The sequence below is a fragment of the Carcharodon carcharias genome, chromosome 14 (assembly GCF_017639515.1).
Source record: "Carcharodon carcharias isolate sCarCar2 chromosome 14, sCarCar2.pri, whole genome shotgun sequence".
NCBI lineage: Eukaryota > Metazoa > Chordata > Chondrichthyes > Lamniformes > Lamnidae > Carcharodon > Carcharodon carcharias.
The window spans coordinates 93,606,267-93,629,723 of NC_054480.1; the positions used below are offsets into that span (position 1 = coordinate 93,606,267).

The 23,457-nt window shown below is 48.1% G+C and overlaps 1 protein-coding gene across 1 annotated transcript in view; it reads left to right on the forward strand.

Moving 5' to 3' along the window:
• LOC121287445 (hematopoietic SH2 domain-containing protein-like) overlaps positions 1-23,457 on the forward strand; it is a 92,723-nt gene that overhangs the window by 64,713 nt on the left and 4,553 nt on the right. The window contains exons 3-5 of the mRNA XM_041205334.1: positions 2,351-2,440; positions 13,059-13,224; positions 19,025-19,405. Of these exons, the coding sequence (XP_041061268.1) occupies positions 2,351-2,440; positions 13,059-13,224; positions 19,025-19,405 (637 nt within the window). The remainder of the gene's footprint in view (positions 1-2,350; positions 2,441-13,058; positions 13,225-19,024; positions 19,406-23,457) is intronic.

Sequence of the window (23,457 nt, forward strand, 5' to 3'; positions counted from 1 at the left end):
GTTGCCTGTAGTAGAATTTTTCCATTCAGCCCCCCTCCAGCGTCTCTGACACTTCAGTCGTCAGGTAGGGTAGAAAGTAGAGATGGGTATAAACGAGGTTTTTTCAAGCTGGCAGGCAGCAAATAGTGGAATGCCACAAGGATCAGTGCTGGGGCCTTAGTTATTTACAATCTAAACTTGGATGAAGAGACAGCGAGTTACGTATCTGAGTTGCTGATGATACAAAGCTCGGTGGAAAGGTAATATAAAAACAGAAAGTTTTTTGTGGCGAGAGAAGCAGAGTTAATGTTTCGAGCCCATGTTACAATTGAAGAAGAGGTCAAAATGTGATGGGTTTTATGCTGTTGAAAAAGGGGAGAGGGTAAGGTGGAGTTAAAGGGAAGGTCAGGGATAGGGATGAGATGGGGAAATTAAATAACAAAGATGTCATGGAACAAAAAAACAAAGGGACTGGTAATGATAGTATTAAAGAAACAAAGGACTGGACCAGATTAGGTGTAAATCGCAGAATAAAGGTCAACAATGTCTGAAAGCAAAATAACAGAATGTGTCAATAGCAGAATAAAGCTCAGTGATGTCTGAAAGCAAAAACATGAGAACAAGATACAGACTGGCACTGGGGGGAATAAATCAAAATAGAGACAGAGTTCATGGTCTGAAGTTGTTGAACTCAATGTTGAGTCCAGAAGGCTGTAAAGTGTCTAATAAGAAGATGAGGTGCTGTTCTTCCACTGCTGGGCTTCACTAGAACATTCTAATTGGCCAAGGGCAGAAATGTGAGCAAGATGGTGAACTGAAATGCTGAGAGACCAGAAGTTTGGGGTCTTGCTGGTAGACTGAGTGAAGGTATTCCACGAAGCGGATCTTGTTACCACCAACCTTTTTTTCATTCATTCATGGGATGTGGGTGTCGCTGGCTAGACCACCATTTATTGTCCATCCCTAGTAGCCATTGAGAAGGTAGTGGTGAGCTGCCTTCTTGAACCACTGCAGTCCGTGTGCTGTTAGGGAGGGAGTTCCAGGATTTTGACCAGCGACAGTGAAGGAACAGTGATAAATTTCCAAGTCAGGATGGTGAGTGACTTGGAGGGGAACTTCCAGGTGGTGGTGTTCCCATGTGTCTGCTGTTCTTGTCCTTCTAAATGGTAGTGGTCGTGGTTTTGGAAGGTGCTGTTTGAGGAGCCTTGGTGAGTTCCTGCAGTGCACCTTGTAGATGGTACACACTGCTGCCACTGTGCATTGGTGATGGAGGGAATGAATGTTTGTGAGTGGGGTGCCAAAAAGTGGGCTGTTTTGTCCTGGATGGTGTCAAGCTTCTTGAGTGTTGTTGGAGCTGCACTCATCCAGGCAATTGGGGAGTATTCCATCACACTCCTGACTTATGCCTTGTAGATTGTGGACAGGCTTTGGGGAGTCAGGAGATGAGTTACTCATCGCAAGATTCCCAGCCTCTGAACTGCTCTTGTAGCCACAGTATTTATATGGCTAGTCCAGTTCAGTTTCTGGTCAATGATAACTCCCAGGATGATGTTAGTGGGGGATTCAGTGATGGTGATGCCATTGAAAGTCGATGGGTGATGGTTAGACTCTCTTTTGTTGGAGACACCCATTTTCCTTTGTGCTAGCTATGACTCCAGCCAGCAGTGAGTTTTTCCCAATTCCCATAAACTCCAATTTTGCTAGGGCTCCTTGATGCCACACTCGGTCAAATGCTGCCTTGATGTCAAGGGCAGTCACTCTCACCTCACCTCAGGAGTTCAGCTCTTTTGTCCATGTTTGAACCAAGACTGCAATGATATCAGGAGCTGAGTGTTCCAGGTGGAACCCAAACTGGGCGACAGAGAACAGGTTATTGCAAAGCAAGTGTCGCTTGATAGTAATGTTGATGACTCCTTCCATTACTTTGCTGATGATTGAGAGTAGACTGATGGGGCGGCTGGGTTGGATTTGCCCTGCTTTTTGTTTACAGGACATACCTGGGTAAGTTTCCACACAACTGTGTAGGTGCCAGTGTTGTAGCTGTACTGGAACAGCTTGGCTGGGGGCCCAGCAAGTTCTGGTGCACAAGTCTTCAGTACTATTGCCGGAATATTGTCAGGGCCCATAGCCTTTGCGGTATCCAGTCCAGTGCCTTTAGCCATTTATTGATATCCATTTGGTTTGGAAAGAGGGAACTGGGATAATGCCACGGAAAAACCACTCCATGAAATCTGGGGATCCTGACTCATTGCTCCTTCCCCCACCTGCAATTTAAAATTCAGCCTGTAATGTCTGTATGTTCCAGACTAATATTAAACATGCATTGACATGTATCTGCCATGTGTTCACCATATGTTCTTTTCCATGACAGAGAAGCTGAACAGTTACTGAAGGATAAAGCTCTGGGCTGTTTCCTCATTCGCGTTGGTGAGAGTCGGATTGGATTTAGCCTCTCCTACAGGTAAACAAGGGCACCGGGAAATGAGTAACACATCTCCATAACCTTGGACAGAAATTTAGCAGTCCCCGGGTGGGTGATAATAAAATAGTTGCGAGTGGGGTCGGGATGGTTCTTAGACATGGTGCAGACACCAGGGCATTTTACCAGTGGCAGAGTTGGGTACGGAGCAACTGCCCACTTCAAGGAGGGAGCAAAGTTAAAGGGCCTATTAAGGCAGAGTATACTGACTTTGGAGGGGCTGCAGCATAGATAGAGCAGGACAATACTGGGATTAAACGGGTTAAATGTTGAGGACAGGCTGCATAGACTCAGTTGATATTCCAGTGAATATAGAAGGTGCCATATTGTCCAAAACCGGCCCCCCAGGCTCAATGACACCTACCTCGAGCATCTGTTGGATGCAGTGAAGGCCCGCTGTGATGTCCTCTACCCCCGCTCTGGCCGCAGGATGGGCTCTAACAGCACTAACCCGGCTTGGGAGGCTGTGGTCAGTGCCAATGCCTTCAGAAGAGGACAGCCACCCAGTGCCGTAAGAGGATGAATGGTCTCCTCCATTCCACCAGGGTAAGTCACACTTCTCATCACTCCCAAATCACACACTCACAAACCCATCGCACACCCACAGGGCCCTCACTCACTGTCAGTTCAAGAGACATCACTCTCTCACACTCATCATCATTGTCTTCATCCCTTCCATGGGACTACTCACCACCCACACATGCCAGACGTACTTATCATCTGGCCTGGCAGGCGTCCTGATAGACTCCCCCCATCTCAATCCATGCAGGACAAGCTGGTAGACAACAAGCCGGTGGCAGAATGCCCGAAATCAAGGTCCTCATGGACTTTGAAAACAGAGCCATCCAGCTGGCCGGTGAGGATCTGGACCGGTCCTGTGCTGACGGTAAAGTCGGAGGTGCTCTACCAAGTGAGGATCCAGCAGTGCAACATCCATCAGATAACCATGCTGTGAGTGAAGCGTCCTGTTTCACAGGCCACTGCCATGCACTAATTATCTCCCCTTGCTTTCGCAGGCACATCTGGGAAGCAGCAATGGAGTCCATGACCCAGAGTCTCCAAGCAAGTTCCAAAGAAACCTCTGAAGAGGAATCTGGAGGCACCCTCCCTGAAGTCCCATCACAGCGCTCACCCACACCCTCCACCAGCGCAGAGACACACACCTCAGTGGGACCTAGCTTTAGAGTAGTCTTGGGATCACAATCTGGTGGGCATATTGCACTGTCTGATCCATAGCAGATGGAGGCAGGGACTTCCTAGGTGTCCGCCACTCAGAGGACTGCTGGAGGCCAGAACATTGCTGAGTCCAAGTCAGATGACGAGCCTCTGGACTCGGTCATGTCACAGTTGCTGGAGCTGCAAAGGCAAGCTCAGGAACACCAGGAAGAGATGTCCACTGCACTCCTCAGATTGCAAGGCACAATGGAGGAGTCTATCTGTCTTCAGGCTGACATGATAGTACTGGCATTGCAACACACCGAGGCCAACACTGGCAGGATGGCAGCCGCCATGGAGACCTTGGTCCAGGACATGGCTCCTGCACTGCTGCGCAGGTTGAACTCCATTGCTGATGCCATAGTTGGACTCCAACAGTGTGCATGTGAGAGGGGTGCTGGGCAGCTCAATCTCACTCCAGCTTCCCCTTCTCCTCGAGGAGTCAACCAGGGGCCCTAGGGCACTCATAAGGAGGAGGATCAGCAGATGCACATCCAGGGGCCATTCACCCAGGTGACTCTGGGAGTTCCCAGCCCATCCAAATCCCCTCTTCCTGTGAATCCAACAGCTCCAGCTCCACAGGCCGAGGGGGGTACCACTGCCACACAGTAGGACCTCGAAAGCAGGCCGGGGCTCTCCAGGTCTCAGTCCTTCAGAAGACCCCGCCAAAGTCATCACAGACAGGGCATCACAGTCAGCAGGCTGCCTCCACCTCTGCTGTGGATGTCCAGGAAGCACCAAGACATAGCGGCAGGGTTAGGAAGGTTAAGAAGATATAGTTGCACAGCCTGGGCATGGGTGTTAATCACTTGTACATAATGTTCATGATTGTAAATAAACTCCCAAGAATGTCTCCCTGCCTGTGGCTCCTTGTTCTGATGAGCAGTGTTCGTGTCACTCAGATGTGAAACCTTTCTGCACAAAATAAAAGGCAGATGTCTCAGCCCAGAGCCTCTTCCCTGTGCTTTGTGCAGCCTTCAGACCAAAGTGATGGTCCAGCCTCACACTCCCTGGAAACATTACTGATGCCTGCACCTCGGTGGTGCTGGTCATTGCTGCCAGAATGTAGTGGGCAGGCGCCACAGAGTTCTCTCATACCCTCTGTGTGCTCTCAGCACCTTTAAGGTGAGGCTGGCTCCCAGTACACCAGCATCTGTGACCAGTGAAGCTGTGCTCCTGAAGGGGTCAGGTACTGAAGGCTGACAAAGGATCAGATGCTTCTAAAGTTTCATGGCTGTGTCTCTATGTTATGACCCTGATCACAGAGCACAAGTGAGCTGTCCTCGGTCGGACAGAAGTTAGACATTCACAAAGGCTATGTGAGGACTAATGGGTTCTCCTCACTGCATGTTGTCATCATTCTCCACAAATCTAACAGCTATGAAGGCCTCCCAAGCGCGCCTACCTCGCCTGGCCAGAGTGAGGATCTCATCACTGTCATCACCGCCTTCAAGGAGCTCCTCACCCTCTTCACCATCAATATCCTCCTCATTGGAGGAGACCTCCATCTCCTCCTCAGCCAGCTTCTCTCCCCATTGCAGTGCCAGGTGGTAAAGGGTGTAGCAGGTGACGATATGTGACACCCTCTGCAGACCATATTGCAGGGATCCGCCAGACCGGTCCAGGCACTGGAACTTCAATTTCAGCATCCCAATGATCTGCTCCACCAAGGTGTGAGTTGCAGCATGAGCTTTGTTATACCTTCACTCTGCTGCAGTCTGAGGCCACCACATGGGTGTCATCAGCCACGGCCTCTGCGGGTAGCCCTTGTCCCCGAGGAGTCACACCTGCAGACTCTGTGGACCCTGGAAGATGTCAGGGATCTGTGACTGACTGAGGGTGTAGGAGTCGTGCATAGTCCCTGGAAACTGTGTGCAGACCTGCAGGATGCGGTTGTGGTGGTCACACACCAACTGCGCAACCCTGCAAGGGCCGAGTGGAAGCCCTTGAGGTTGACATAGTAGAACGTGTGTTGTGACGGAGATCTGAGTGCCATGTGAGTGCAGTCGATGCACCCTGTGGGAAACCTGAGATCTGGGTAAATCCAATCGCTCTTGCATCCTGTCTCTCCTGGTCCTGGGCAAAATGCACAAAGTTGTGTGCCCTCGCGAAGATGGTATCCGTGACTGCGTGGATATATTTGTGGGTGGAGGCTTGTGAAATCTCAGAGGTCACCTGTGGAACCTTAAAGGAGTCACTGGCATAGAAATTGAACACTGCGGTCACTTTCACAGCCACTGACAGTAGATGTCCTTCATGTCCACGTGGCTCCGAATCCTGCAGTAGCTGCTAGCTTGTTGTGACACAGCAGTTGATAAAGGCTGAGTTGTTTAAATCCCAGAGGGAAACTTGAACAACTGTCATAACCTATATTTCCAATTGGTATGTCTGAGATGCAGCTCTGAATTCAGGAATAAAGCCACCAAGCCTCAAGAGGTTTTTTATATAAAACTAAATTAAACATTTATTAAGTTAACAACTAATTAAACACATTCATATGCCTACAAATTACTACCATAATAACTTTTAAACAAATCCCCAAATTAACCACACCTAGGTAAATCTTCACCAATGCAACAATGACCCATAGACTTTAAACAGACATCAGGCAAAGTACATTTGACCTTACAAATTCAAAATGAGGTCCCTCGCAATTTGGTCCCTTTGCAGACACAATTTTAGGCTTACAAGCTGGTTACATCTTAAAGGCCTCTGACTCACACACACACTCCTTCCTGTTTATACTTAGCTTCCCCTTTGAATGTAAATTTTCCATTGTATTACTAAGTTTTTAAATTTTACCTCCTAATAATAATAATCCTTTCATTCCACCAATTTTATTAGTAATATAAACACATTGCTTGGCGTCTCCCAGCTAGGTGCAAGATTTCATCCATTCTTTTCAATGGTTCATTTAAAAATGCAAATTTCATTTTACCTTTTAACTAACTTGCGTTTATCTAATTAATATCTCAAAACTATACATCAAAGCACCCAGACTAGCTGGCCTTAATCCAATTAAGACACACACAGTCACAGAACGTATTACAGGTCTAATTTAAAAATAATTCCCAATCACATTATCTCTTCATGGCAAGCTGTGACCAACCAGGTCCCTAGACATGCGCAGTCTTCAGCGACACTGGGTCTCGGCCGCGTGCAGGAATGAAAGGCAGCATCTATTGACCCTGAGTCTAGTTGGGCGCCAACTAGTGACGGCTTGCTGTGGCTCTTGGGCAGTGTGTGTAGGAGCCCCAGCCGCCTCTTCTTCCAGAGGGTGCTGCTCCCTCTGCGCACACAGGCACTTCAGTCGCTCTCTTCTCTGTCGTCTTCGATCTCTGTACACCACAAGGCATACAGCTTGTTCACCAGGCTCCAAGCTCCTGATGTACTCCTCCTGCAGGATGAAAGAGAGAAATGCGTGGGTGTTCTAAGAACCTCTCTTGGTTAAGTCTGAAGGCCCCTTAAGGCATCCTGGAGAGTGCTGGCCACCACTAGGATGGCCAGGGTTTAGTGCGCTGCTTGGCTGCCCGAAACCCCACCCACCTCCACCCCACTCCACCTGACCGATTGGCACAGCTTTACCCATTGGACTGCATGATGTGCTCTCAGCCCAGGCACAGGCATTCTCCTAACTCACACTGCAAGGCTGCATTGTTAGCCTGAAACATGGGGGAGACTGGTCCAAACTGGGATGATGACATTGCAAGCATCTCCACCAGTGACTGCTCCTTGGCCGGCTTTAGCAAGGAGATTGTACAATGTGCCCAGTCGTCCAACTGTTCTGCAGTCCACTAAAATGCTCCTTAGTTCGCAGTCTGTGCCTGAGGTGTGAAAAGCTCTGGAGCGCTTGGTGGCACTTTCAGGCCTCTGCATTGCTCGTGCGGGCAGATGAGTTACAGGCCCGACTCTAATCTTATCAATGTGGCTGTGCCTGAACTGTCTCAGCTGCAGAGGAATGATCACTTTGTACTAATGTGTGGCTGCTTCCCTTGCCACCCCTCCCCCACCCCACCCTGCACATGCTTGTGCACCATCTTCAACCATAGGGCAGCCTTTGCCTCTATCCCTCCCCATGTCATCTCAACTGCAGGGCAGCCTTTGCCACCCTCCCAACAAGCCTCAACATTGAAGTCCAACAGGTGACCCGGGCGAGTGCTGTGCAACATTACTGTGCACTCACTTCCCAGTTCCCCTCAAAATGCAGCCAACCAAGTGCACAACTTATATATGCTGTTGTGAAACATGTTGGCATGCAATCATGCCAACGTGGACAGATGACCCGGGGGAGCGGGGGTGGTATGTGTTTGGCGGGCTGGCCTTATGATGATATGTAGATGTATTACAATGAGATTCCTGATGTCCGGTGGCGGGAAACGCAGCCCGCCATTGACGTGCTGAGTGGATGATCGCAAACTGGTTTCACGACGTTGTGAAACAAATCTTTGGCCGTCTCACCATATTGTCCGCTCACGCCTCTGAACATGCCCAACACCAACAGGTATGGATGATTCTGCCCATAATAAAATTAGAGTCAGGCTGTTCAAGGATGATGTCAGGAAGCTTAGTGGAAATCTGGAAATCTCTCCCAAAATACTAATGAGCTTAAGTGTCAATTAAAAACTTCAAAAGTACAATTGATGGATTTTTCTTGGATGAGGCTATTAAAGATTACTGGATTATGGAACCAAGGCAGGTAAATGGAGTTAAGATCCAGATCAGCTACAATCTAATTGAATGGTGCTACAAGCAGCTCCCTGTGCCTCAATTCTATCTGATACTTTTGTAAATTGTTCAGCCCTCTCCCTTTATGGACTGTCACCCTCTGGCTCTCTCCCCTGCACACACACAATTTCTGTAAAATATTGCATATTTAAAGCATTCTATTTCAAAGCAGAGTTTTGGAGTACGTGATGAGAATGTGAAACGCTTTACACCAATACAAGCTTGTTATTTCTTTATCGGAAAATGTTTATCTTCATATCAGAGCTATAGAAGTTTAATAGAGCAAAATCCGGAAATTCCCAGGAATATGGGATAATAAGCATAGGATATTGGAGAAAAGATTCCTCACATCTACTTGCTGGACCCCAGCTCTACCTCAGTTGTTACATCAAAGGTCTATTCCACAGTTACTCTGAGAACACACCAAACTCTCAGTTTTGTTTAATTCATTCACGGGATGTGGGCTTCACTGGCTAGGACAGCATTTATTGCCCATCCCTAGTTGCCCTTGAGAAGGTTGTGGTGAGCTGCCTTCTTGAACCACTGCCGTCCATGTAATTTAGGTACATCCACAGTGCTGTTAGGGAGGGAGTTCCAGGATTTTGACCCAGCGACAGTGAAGGAACGGCAATATATTTCCAAGTCAGGATGGTGAGTGGCTTGGAGGGGAACTTCCAAGTGGTGGTGTTCCTATCTATCTTCTGCCCTTGTCCTTTTGATGGTAGTCATCATGGGTTTGGAAGGTGCTGTCTAAGGAACCTTGGTGAATTCCTGCAGTGCGTCTTAATAGATGGTACACACTGCTGCCACTGTGCATCAGTGGCAGAGGGAATGAATGTTGAAGGTGGTGGATGGAGTGCTAATCGGGTGGACTGTTTTGTCCTGGATGGTGTTGAGCTTCGAGTGTTGTTGGATCTGTACTCATCCAGGCAAATGGAGAGAATTCATTCACAGTCCTGACTTGGGCCTTGTAGATGGTGGACAGGCTTTGAGGAGTCAGGTGGTGAGTTACTCACTACAGGATCCCTAACCTGCTCTTGTAGTCACAGTATTTATATGGCCAGTCCAGTTTAGTTTCTGGTCAATGGTAACACCAGGATGCTGGTGGCGGGGGATTCAGCGATGATTATGCCATTGAATGTCAGCCGTTTGGTTAGATCCTCTCTTGTTGGACTGCTCATTGTATGGCACTGGTGTGGCACAAATGTAACTTGCCACATATCAGCCCAAACTTGAATGTTGTCCAGGTCTTGCTGCATTTGGACATGGTTTCCTTCGGTATCTGAGGAGTCGCAAATGGTGCTGGACAATGTGCAATCATCTCTGAACATCCCCAATTATGACCTTATAATGGAGGGAAGGTGATTGATGAAGCAGCTGAAGATGTTTGGGCCTAGGACACTACCCTGATGAACGCCTGCAGTGAGGTCCTGCAGCTGAGATGACTGACCTCCAACAACCACAACCATCTTCCTTTGTGTTTGGTATAACTCCAACCAGTGGAGTTTTCCCCCGATTCTTTTTAACTTCAGTTTTGCTAGGGCTCCTTGATACCACATTTGGTCAAATGTGGCCTTGATGTCACCTCGGGAGTTCAGCCCTTTTGTCCATGTTTGAACCAAGGCTGTAATGAGGTCAGGAGCTGAATGGCCCTGGCGGAACTCAAATTGGGTGTCAGTGAGCAGGTTATTGCTAAGCAAGTGCCGCTTGATAGCACTGTTGTTGACCCCTTCCATTACTTTACTGAAGATTGAGAATAGACTGATGGGGTGGTAATTGGCTGGGTTGGACATACCTGGGCAATTTTCCACATTGCCGGGTAGATGCCAGTGTTGTAGCTGTACTGGAAGAGCTTGGCTAGGGGCGCAGCAAGTTCTGGAACACAAGTCGGAATATTGTCAGGACCCATAACCTTTGCAGTCTCCAAGGCCTTCGGCCATTTCTTGATATCACGTGGTGTGAATTGTGAATCGAATTGCCTGAAAACTGGCAGCTGTGATGCTGGGGACCTCCGGAGGAGGCCAAGATGGATCATCCACTCGGCACTTCCAGCTGAAGATTGTAGCAAATGCTTCAGCCTTGTCCTTTGCACTAATGATGGGGATATTTGTCGAACCTCCTCTTCCTGTTAATTGTTTAATTGCCCACCACCATTCACAACTGGATGTGGCAGGACTGCAGAGCTTACGTCTGTCTATCACTTGCTGCTTTTGCTGTTTGGCACGTAAGTAGTCCTGTGTTATAGCTTCACCAGGTTGACACCTGATTTTTAGGTATGCCTGGTGCTACTCCTGACATGCCCTCCTGCACTCTTCATTGAACCAGGGTTGATCCCCTGGCTTGATGGTAATGGTAGAGTGGGGGATATTCCAGGCTGTGAGGTTACAGATTATGTTAGAGTACAATTCTGCTGTGCTGATGGCCCACGGCACCTCATGGATGCCCAGTCTTGAGTTGCTAGATCTGTTTGAAATCTATCCCATTTAGCACGGTGGTAGTGCCACACAACACGATGGAAGGTATCCTCAATGTGAAGACAGGACTTTGGGCCAAATTGTCCGGTCCTGTTGGCAGTGGCTGGCGTGAGCTGACAATATGATGAGAGAGCCAGAAGTTGGCTTTACACGATCGTGAAACCAGTTTCTGATCAACTGCTCCACCCGTCAATGGAATAATTGTTATTATTACTGCAGCTGCAGTTTAAATAATAATACTAATTCCTGCTGCTTGTCAGGAACCTAATATCAATACTTCAGCATCTCATTATAAGCCCTGCTCACCGGAATCATCCCCCCCATGCTGGATCATCTGGGCATGTTGGCGTGATTGCATGCCAACGTGTTTCACAACTGTACATAAGTGACATACACCTAGCAGGCTACACCTTGCTTGGGACTTGGAGGTTTGTTTACCTACCTTGCCTTGGGCAGCACTCATGGTCATCAGCGCCAGGCTTCGCAGGCAGCACCACATCACTCTTAGGGGTGCTCACGGGCTGGTCTCTACCTACCAGACCAGCCGTAAGGCAGGGGGGGTGCTTTTCAATTGCTGCAGGTCTAGGGCCTTCTTGGAGAAGGGAGAGAAGTGACCTCGGGCAAAGGAAGAGGCTGCAGGGCGACGACTGTACTGGGGAATGGGGGGGTATCCCAGAGTGTGTGTGGGGGCACATGTTGATCTGTGTAAGTGGCCTCAAGATGGTGAGGGCTGAGGAGGCAGTCTCCAGAGGAGATGAGGCCAGATGATAATGTGAGAGGTTTGTGTGAGAGGTGATGTCCCTTGAACTGGCAGTGAGTGAGATGTCAGTGAATGTGTGATGGGCTGGTGAGTCTGTGAGTTTAGAGTGATGAGATGGTTGCCTCACCCTGGGGAACGGATGAGATCATTCATCTGTTTTCTGCACTGAATGGCTGACCACTTGTGTGCAGCATTGGCACTGACCACCTCTGCCACTGCCTCTCAAGCTGGAGTGGTGAGACTGACGGGCTCCTCCAGCCAGAGTGTGCGTAGAGGACCCTCTACATGGGCCCCTGCGCTGTCCAGGAGATGTCCCAGGGATGCGATACTGACTCAGGTGGTGCGGGGGGGTGCGATGGCTGCACTCTTCCTGGCTTTTGGGGCCACGTCTTCACTGGAGCAGTCCTGGTCTGCAAGCACAGCTGCAGTTTAAATATGGTGCCCTGCATGAGGAGGCGGTGAGGTAACAACATGGCGGGCAAGTCAGAGGCTGCCCGCCAGCGAGACAGCGTGTTTCCTATGACTGCATAATTAATAAGCTGGGAATGGGACAACGTGGCACGAAAATCCACCATTGCAGCCAGTGGGTAAAATGCCCTTTATCCTGCCCACTACTGCACTTAGTGTAAATCTGGGACAATTCCGCCCTTCGTCTCCGCAACAACTGTGCGGTGGTCACTCCTACCAATACCGTCATGCAACAGGTGAGGATGAGGTCAAGCCTGCTTTCCCCTCTTGTTGGTTCCCTTACCATCTGCCACAGGCCCAGTCTAGCAGCTATGTCCTTCACTGACTGAGTCCTAGTGGTGCTACCGAGCCACTCTTGGTGATGGGTATTGAAGTCCCCCACCCAAGAATACATTCTGTGCCCTGCTGCTCTCAGTGCTTCTTCAAAGTGATGTTCAGCATGGAGGAGCACTAATTCATCAGCTGAGGGAAGGTGGTCCATGATAATCAGCAGGAGGTGTCCTTGCCCATGGTTGAATTGGTGCTATGAGACTTTGTGGGGTCCAGAGTCAACATTGAGGACTCCCAGGGCTACTCCCTCCTGACTGTATACTACTGTGCCTCCACCTCTGCTGGGTCTGTCCTGCCAGTGGGTCAGGACATACTCACTGATGGTGATGGCAGAGTCTGGGACATTATCTGTCAGGTATGATTCTGTGAAGATGACTATGTCAGGCTGTTGCTTGACTTGTCTGTGAGACAGATCTCCCAATTTTGGCACAAGCCCCCAGATATTAGTAAGGAGGACTTTGCAGAGTCGACAGGGCTGAGTTTGCCTTTGTCGTTTCCAGTGCCTAGATCGCTGCCAGGTGGTGGGAGAGTTCCTTTCTATTGGTTGATGTTTAAGTTATTTGCTCTGCCTTTAACAATCCTGGATAGAAGCATCTTTAAATTCTCTTTTAATCTATGCCCATTCTAGAGGGTTAGATCGTTGTCGTCATTTCATCATTGATGTAACAACAGGCGGACAGTACAACATCGCAGGAGAGTCAAATTTCCACAGCGCACTGCAAGATTTGGTGAACTTCCACACACATGTTCCCATTGCCCCATTCAATGAATGTCTGACGAGCCCTTGTGGACAGGTAGGGATTTGAACTGCCACACAAGCTGGGTGATTGATTTAGTGAATTTGAAGCAATTTGAATTTGAATTTAAAACCATTAGCTGTCCTGATGCTGGCTTCAGGCAATGAAACCCTCCATCTGCCAAACAAATGTATAAAATATTCCAAACTTAACTTTAGCACTACAGTTACAGATCCTATCTCAAAACAACTCCACTAGTTCCACTATTCTATCTGTTAAACTGAAACAGTGACAGCGTCTCACACTTTGTCACACTGATACAGTGACAGGGTCACACTCGCTGTCACACTGATGCAGTGACAGGGTCACACACTCACTGTCACACTTATGCAGTGACAGGGGCTCACACACACACACACACACACACACGCACATGCACACAGTCTCTCTCTCTCACACACACCCAGACACCCACAGACACACATACACACACACACACAGCCTCTCACATGCACACACAGTCTCTCTCTCTCACACCCCCCACCCCCACACTGCCTCTCACAGGTACATGTGCACGCACACACACAGTCTCTCTCACACGCACATACACACAGTCACACACACAAGCACACACACACACACACACATACATAGTCACACACACACAGTCTCTTTATCACACACAGACACACAGTCTCACACATACAAACACGCACACACACACGCACACAAATACACACGCACGCACACAGTCTCTCACAGATACACACACGCACATGCACATACATGCACACACTGTCCCTCACAGGCACACACACAGTCTCTCACAGACATACACATGCACAGGCACGCACACACACACACACACACTGTCTCTCACAGGCACACAAACTCACAGACACACACATGCTCTCACAGACACAGACACACACGCTCTCACAGACACACACACATGTACGCGCTTACAGACACACACACACACAGTGTCTCACATACACACGCGCGCGCACACAGTCTCTCACAGACACACACACCACTCTCAGTCTCTCTCTCTCACACTCTATCACACGCACACACGCACACACACACACACACACACACAGTCTCTCACAGGCGCACACACACAGTCTCTCACAGTCACACACACTCACAGTTATGCGCACACACAGTCACACACACACATGCTCACAGTCAGTCACACATACACACACACACTCATAGTCACACAAACACACACACTCACAGTCACACAAACACACACAGTCACAGTCACACACACTCAGTCACACACACATACACAGTCTCAGACACACACACACACACACACACACACTCAGACACGCACACTCGGACACGCACACTCAGACACACACACACACACACACACTCAGTCGCATACATACACTCACAGTCACACACACTGTGACACTGTGACACTGACAGGGTCACACTAACTGTGACACCGGTACAGTTATAGGGTCACACTAACTGTCACGCTTATGCAGTGACAGGGTCACACTATCACCCTGATACAGTGACAGGGTCACACTAACTGTGACACCAGTACAGTCATAGGATCATACTAACTGTCACGCTTATGCAGTGACCGGGTCACACTAACCGTCACCCTGATACAGTGACAGGGTCACACTAACTGTGACACCGGTACAGTTATAGGATCACACCAGCTGTCACCCTGATACAGTGACAGGGTCTCATTAACCGTCACCCTGATACAGTGAGAGGGTCGCACTAACTGTGACACCGGTACAGTATTAGGGTCACACTAACTGTAATGCTTATGCAGTGTCGGGGTCACATTAACTGTCACCCTGATACAGGGACAGGGTCACACTAACAGTCACACTGATGCAGTGACAGGGTCACATGCACAGGAACTGTCAAACTGAAACAGTAAGAGTGTTAAAAACAATGTCACACTGATACAGTGACAGGGTCAAACTAACTGCCAAAGTGATAAAATGACAGAGTGTCACACACAGGAACTGTCACATTGGTGCAGTGGCAAGGTCTCTCTAACAGTCACACTGATGCAGTGACAGGATGCACACACACACACTGATACAGTGACAGGGTCACACATGCACTCAGTATCACACGGATACAGTGACAGGGTCACACACAATGTCACACTGATACGGTGATGGCGTCACACACAGTGTCACGCTGCTAAAGTGACAGGGTCACAGACAGTGTCACACTGATACAGTGACAGGGTCACTCGCGTATACAGTTTCACACTGATACACTGATGGGGTCACACGTGCACATAGTGTTACACTGATACAGTGATGGGGTCACAGACAGTGTCACACTGATACAGTGACAGGGTCACTCGCGTACACAGTTTCACACTGATACACTGACGGGGTCACACGTGCGCACAGTGTTACACTGATACAGTGATGGGGTCACAGACAGTGTCATGCTGATACAGTGACAGGGTCACACACGCACACAGTGTCAAACTAATATAGTGACAGGATCACAAACAATGTCACACTGATATGGTGATGGTGTCACATGCCTATACAGTTTCACACTGATACACTGACGGGGTCACACGTGTACAAAGTGTTACACTGATAGAGTGATGGGGTCACAGACAGTGTCACGCTGATACAGTGACGGGGTCACATGCAGTCACACTGATACAGTGAAGGGGTCGAACGCACACACATTGTCCCACTGATAAAGTGACCAGGTCACACACAGTCACATTGATACAGTCACGGGATCACACACATTGTTACACTGATACCGTGAAAAGATCACACGCGCACGCAGTGTCACACTGATGCAGTGACGGGGTCACATGCGAACACAGTGTCACACTGATACATTGACAGGGTCACACGTGCACACACTGTCACACTGATACACTGACAGGGTCACATACAGTGTCACACTGATACAGTGACGGGTCACACATGCAAACAGTGTCACAGTGTTACAGTGATGGGGTCACACACGTATACAGTGTCACACTGATACAGTGACAGGATTACACACTGCGTCACACTGGTACAGTGACAAGGTCATACGTGCATACAGTGTCACTCTGATACAGTGACTGGGTCTCACACAATGTCACACTGATACAGTGACAGGGCCACACGTGCACACAGTGTTACACTATTACAGTAACAGGGTCACACGCACACGCAGCTTCACACTGAAACAGTCACAGGGTCACATGTACACACAGTGCCACACTGATACAGTGACAGGTTCACACGCACACACAATGTCCCACTGATAAAGTGACAGGGTCACACTGTGTCACACTGATACAATGACGGGATCACACACATTGTTACACTGATACCATGAAAGGGTTACACACAGTGTCACACTGATACAGTGACAGGGTCACACGTGCATACAGTGTCACATTGATGCAATGGTGGGGTCACATGCGAACACAGCGTCACACTGATACATTTACAGGGTCACATGTGCACACAGTGTCACACTGATACAGTGACGGGTCACACACGCAAACAGTGTCACAGTGACACAGTGATGGGGTCACACACGTAAACTGTGTCACACTGATACAGTGACGGTGTCACACGTGCACACAGTGTTACACTGATAGAGTGATGGGGTCACAGACAGTGTCACGCTGATACAGTGACAGGGTCACACGCATACACAGTGTCAAACTGATACAGTGACGGGGTCACATGAGCACACAGTGTCATACTGATACAGTGACAGGGTTACACACTGTCACACTGATACAGTGAAGGGGTCAAACGCGCACACATTGTCCCACTGATAAAGTGACTGGGTCACACATGGTCACACTGATACAGTGACAGGATCACACACATTGTTACACTGATACTGTGACAAGATCATACACAGTGTCACGCTGATACAGTGACAAGGTCACACGCACACACAGTGTCACACTGATGCAGTGATGGGGTCACATGTGCACACAGTGTCACACTGATACAGTGACAGGTCACACACGCAAATAGTGTCACAGTGATACAGTGATGGGGTCACACACGTATACAGTGTCACACTGATACAGTGACTGGGTCGCACACAGTGTCACACTGATACAGTGACAGGGCCACATGCACACACAGTGCCACATTGATACAGTGACAGGGTCACACACTGTCACATTGATACAGTGACGGGGTCACACGCGCACACAATATCCCACTGGTAAAGTGAAGGGGTCACACTCTGTCACACTGATACAGTGACGGGATCACACACATTGTTACGCTGATACCATGACAGGTTTACACACAGTGCTATACTGATACAGTGACAGGGTCACAGACTGTGTCACGCTGATACAATGACAGGGTCACATGTGCACACAGTGTCACACTGATACAATGATGGGGTCACACACGCACACAGTGTCACACTGATACAGTGACGGGGTCACACGCACACACAGTGTCACATCAATCCAGGGATGGGGTCACGTGCACACAGTATCTCGCTGATACAGTGATGGGTCACACACGTACACAGTGTCACACTGATACAGTGACGGGGACACCAGCGCACACAGTGTCACACTGATTTAGTGACAGGGTCACACATGCACACAGTGTCACGCTGATCCTGTGATGTGGTCACACACGCGCACAGTGTCACACTGATACAGTGACGGGTTCACATGTTCATACAGATTCCCGCTGATACAGTGACAGGGCCACACACACTGTCACACTGATGCCGTGACAGGGTCACATATGCACACTGTGTCACACTGATACAGTGACAGTGTCACACTCAGTGTCATGCTGACACAGTGACAGGTTCACACACAGTGCCACACTGATACAGTGACAGGGTCACATTCAGTGCCACACTGATAAAGTGATGGGATCACACGCCCATACAGTGTCACACTGATATAGTAACGGAGTCATGCTAATACAGTGACAGGGTCACGCACAATGTCACACTGATACAGTGACAGGGTCACACACAGTGTTGCACTGATACAGTGACAGGGTCACACACAGTGTCACACTGATACAGTGACAGGGTCACACGCACATACAGTGTCACACTGATATAGTGACGGTCACACACTGTGTCACACTGATACAGTGACAGGGTCACGCTGATACAGTGACAGGGTCACACACAGTGTTACACTGATACAGTGACGGTCACACAGTGTTACACTGATACAGTGACGGTCACACACAGTTTCACGTTGATACAGTGACAGGGTCAGACACGAGCTGTCACCAGTCTGATGTTGAACGAGGCGACCTTCGCCAATTCTGCCCTTTGATATTGTCTTCTATTGCTGCCCCGTCCTACTGCCATGCTTAACCCTATTCACCAGTGGGCAGTGGGGTTTCTTATCTGTTTTGTTGGCAAATGTTCTGTGAATTAATCAATGTCAGTAAATGTTCGCGCCTGCTGCTTGTCCATGCTGTTCACAGAACCACTAATGGCAAGGACAGCTTATCGAACTTCCCTCTCCCAGCTACATATTGCTGTCCTGGGCCTGACTCCCAGTGACATGGTCTGGGTAACTGTGAACGCTGGCCTTTTTATATGTGGGAGTGAGACTGCAGCTAGTGTGCATGTCAGGCCTGTTGATCCATTTGATGTTCCATTGTTGGATCTTGCTATGTGAAATTTGCTGCAGTTTTACCAGGTGACAGGAGTCAGTCTTAAATCGCTGTGCTGTGGTACAAGGATCTGTGGAATTTTTAATGTTTTGAGAGGGAGCTGTCAAAAAGAAGGCAGCTTGAGAATCTCTGGTCTGAAGTGTAGATTTTGCTGAATGATTGGCAGTTCCTCCTCCCCACAATTACAATCTTATCTTTCACAGGTGAGTCACAGAGATGTTGATTATGAAGAATTGGGTATTTTTGTTCCCATGGAAAAGAATTGGAACTCACCAACTTCTTGTTCAGATTCCTCTGCTGGGAGCTCCTATCCAGCGAAACCGAAATCTGTTTGCCACCATGGGACTCCTAATCAGCCAAAAGAAGCAGCCAGTGGCCCTCCAATACCACTGAAAGGAGGCAGTAACAATGTGCCCCCTTCTCTTCCATGTCGAGGAGTGACCTCCTTGAAACCGATGTCAGAGACCAAAGCGATGATTGATGAGCTTCCCGAGCTGCAAGATCGAGCGTCTGTGAAAAGACTCTACCCATCATTAAGAAATCAGCCGACCGCAATATCTATGGAGCAGCTACCCACTGCAGGAGTAAGTGCTGTTTGAATTTTATTTTCCTATTCAGCTTCCATTTTGGATTAGCTAGCTGGATGTCTGGAGCAGTTACCTCCCCTGGGGTTTGCACTGGGTACGGAGGCTGTTGAGAGGACTGACTTTGCCCAAAGAGCTCAAGAACCCCCTGTTGGACAATATTGACACGAGGTTCCCTGGGCCTGAAAATTGACTGCAGATTGTAAACAAGATGATTTACCTTTAGGTCAGTGTACAACTTGCTTCCTGCAGCCCCTCAGCTCATCTGTCTGAGCAGAGTGCCCAGCAACAAGACCTTCACTGTAAGATTTACAGGCACCCATGAGAGTTCAGGGTCTCTAATTCCCTCTGGCACCTCATCTTCCTGCCTGTTTAATATGGGGAATCTTGAACAAATCTTCTTTTGGGAAGAGTTCTCAGGAATTCTGGGATGAGACCAAAGTGGGTGGGGAAAAAAATCTACTTCCTTTTTCCTGAGCTTTGAACCGAGGGAATGAGGGTTTATTCAAGGTAAAGGAAATGTACCTCCTAGTTCCAGCACTTGTTACAGCACTTTCTCTTTCTTCCCATTACAGACAGAGGCAAATCATTGAGGAGCATTCCTCCTTTCTGCATTGCAGACTTCAAAATATCTGAGGGGCAGTTTCCTATCCTATCAAACCCAATAATACTCAAATCCCAATGAGTCAAGTTCCAAATCCACTGGGTTTGCTTCAGTCTTATCCGAAATGGTTCAATATCATAATGAACCTCAATCCCTCCTTGGGAAAATAGACAAAAATCCAAAAACATGACCGTAATGAAATGTAATTTATTCCATCAAAACAAATTGAACTCTATCCTCTGAAGCACACAGTTCCAAACAGACCTAACCACAATATTACCAAGTTTTAGAATCCACAGCCAGGGAAGAATGTCAGTTGGCACTTGAAGAGGTTTGAGTTAATTGCAGAGATCCAGCACAGATTTGTAAAACGCCAATTGTGCTTAACTAAACCAACTGAATATTTTGTCAAAATAGCAGAGAAGGTTGATGAAGGCAATATGGTGGATGTTGTCTATGTGGATTTTAAGGAAATGTTTGATAGGTTAACATGAAAAAGGCTGGCTAACAAAATTGAAGCTCATGGAATAGGAGGGTTAGTGTCAGCTTGGCTAATAATTGGTTTAAGGGCAGAAAACAACAAGTCATGATAATAGCATGGAAGCAAAATCCTGCGGATGCTGGAAATCTGAAACAAAAACAAAAATACCTGGAAAAACTCAGCAGGTCTGACAGCATCTGTGGAGAGAAAGACAGAGTTAACGTTTCAAGTCCAGGTGACTCTTCTTCAGAGCTAAAGAGAAGTAGGAATGAGGTGAAATATAAACTGTTTAAGGGTGGGGTGGGATAGATGAAACTGGATAGAGGGCAAGTGATAGGTGAAGGCACAGGAGAGATTGCAAAAGATGTCATAAACAAAAGGTCGAAGGGGTGTTGATGGTGGTGATACTGGATAAAGGAGGCACTAATGGTGACATTAAGAGTAGAAAGCAGGAAGAGCAAGTGACAGATGGCCCTAGTGGGGGTGGGGTGGGGGGAGGGGACGGTGTGGGAGAAAAGATCAAAATAGGCAAAAGGGTGGGGATAAAAAAATGAATGGAAATAAATTTTAAAATAATAATAATGGAAATACTTAGGAAAAAAATATATTAGAAAATTAAAAAATAAATATTTGGAAAAAGGGGATCAAAAAGGGGTGGGGATGGAGGAGAGAGTTCATGATCTGAAATTGTTGAACGCAATGTTAAGTCTGGAAGGCTGTAAAGTGCCTAGTCAGAAGATGAGGTGCTGTTCCTCCAGTTTGCGCTGAGCTTCACTGGAACAATGCAGCAGGCCAAGGACGGACATGTGGGCATGAGAGCAGGGTGGAGTGTTGAAATGGCAAGTGACAGTAAGGTCTGGGTCATGCTTGCAGACAGACCGAAGGTGTTCGGCAAAGCGGTCACCCAGTCTGCATTTGGTCTCTCCAATGTAGAGGAAATCACATTGGGAACAACGAATGCAGTAGACTAAATTGTGGGAAGTGCAAGTGAAATGCTGCTTCACTTGAAAGGAGTGTTTGGGCCCTTGGACGGTGAGGAGAGAGGAAGTAAAGGGGCAGGTGTTGCACCTTCTGCGGTTGCACGGGAAGGTGCCGTGGGAGGGGGTTGAGGTGTTGGGGGTGATGGAGGAGTGGACCAGGGTTTCCCAAAGGGAACAATCCCTACAGAATGCAAACATGGAGGGGTGAAGGGAAGATGTGTTCGGTGGTGGCATCATGCATGCCAGGACACCTTGGTCCACTCCTCCATTACCCCCAACACCTCAACCCCCTACAGGCTACAGGGATCAAGTTGGGGAGTGGGACTGCTCCCCAAGATTGGATTGCTCCATGGGAAGCCGAAATGGAGTAGATGGGCTGAATGGCCTCTTTGATTAAATGACTCTGAGCTCAGGATTTTGTGAACAGCATGCCATTCCCAGCGTCATAACTGGAACTGTGCAGCACTTCCATTTTCTCTTCTCTTGCCCTTTCCCATGTGATTATAATTAAAATTCTAAGTGCCAGTGATGTGCATGCAAAACACTTTCAATTCAGCAGTGGGACAGGCTTTTCATAGGTGAAACCTGCCATCAGGTGACAATGCTGCATCTACAGGTGGTCTATTAAAGAGCCTCCTGGTCAAACAGGAAGGCTCTGTATCACGGTCACAATGTTCCTGCCCAACTCCATTACCATTTACATAAGATCTGAGAGCACAGAAGTAGCACAGGTTTTTCGAAATTAAAATTCACTTGTGGATCATTCACATTACATTCCTATCACTTTATTCATGAGTGCATCATCATCATTTGTTGAAACTAGCTGAGTCAGAGAGTTAAATGTTGGCACGCCTCATGGTTGATGGTTACAGAGGAGTTAGGGACATTTCCTTTATTGTGGATGAAACAATGTTGTGTTTTTTTTTGTTCACTCTTTATTGAATGTTCACGTTAGTGCCCAGTGTTGTACTCGCCGCTCTGTGGGACATGGCTGAACTCACAGGCTCAGCTGGCCCTCCCTTCTCTGCATTGTAAAGAACATGTTCCAAGATCACCCCCAGCGGGGGCAATTGAAATGTTGGAGGTGAACTCAAAGTCCTGTAAGGACTCTGCCAGCTGACAACCTGAGATGGACACACATTTAGACAGTACTGACACCACCATTTAGGCCTTTCATTTTCTTACCTTGACTGACTGTCCCCACCGCACCCAGGACTCCAGGCCCTTCCCACTTCACTCCTCCATGCCCCCAACCTCATGCCACAACCACCCCCCGAATCACTGACTTACCTGTGCCTGTCCTGAGCCTCCTGCAAGCTGCCATTCTCCTGCTCCCCTCTCTTGTAGCCTAGAATTTAATGAGGAAAAGCACTGACTTTACACACAACTGCACAAAGCTGGCTGGTGTTTGCCACCTTTAAACAATTGTGAGCAGGGGGCCATGAGATTCTCGTGCCCTGCTGACTTTATCTTGAAGGTAGGACTTTATTGAAAACTGTTTAATGTTAATGAATATTCATGACATACAAACGTATTAAAGTACAAATCTGTCACAAGCGGCATAATTTTCGACATGCTGCAGACACGCTGCTCATTTTGTCACAACATCTCAACCCGCCATCAGGAGAGCAATTAAGTCACCAACAGTCCATGTTTCCAGCTCTGTGGGCTTGATGACTATGCACAGAAAACTCGGTTTAAACCTAATCCTCAACCACCAAAAACAGCCAGTCAAAGCTAATACAGCAAACCAGGTCCAGTCCCTTACCCTAATTCCAGTGAGAATGACAAATCTACCCTAACCTCAGGCACTAAAACTAATTGCACTTCACAGTAAAGTTGATGCAATAAACGCCACCCAGAGCTGTCCCAAAGCCAGTAACACAATTCAACCAAACACCACCCAAATAAACAAACCCAGACTTACAACTTGTAACTCCAGTTTACTTTAAACAAATAAACAAACTCTGGTGTCACTTAGACCTCC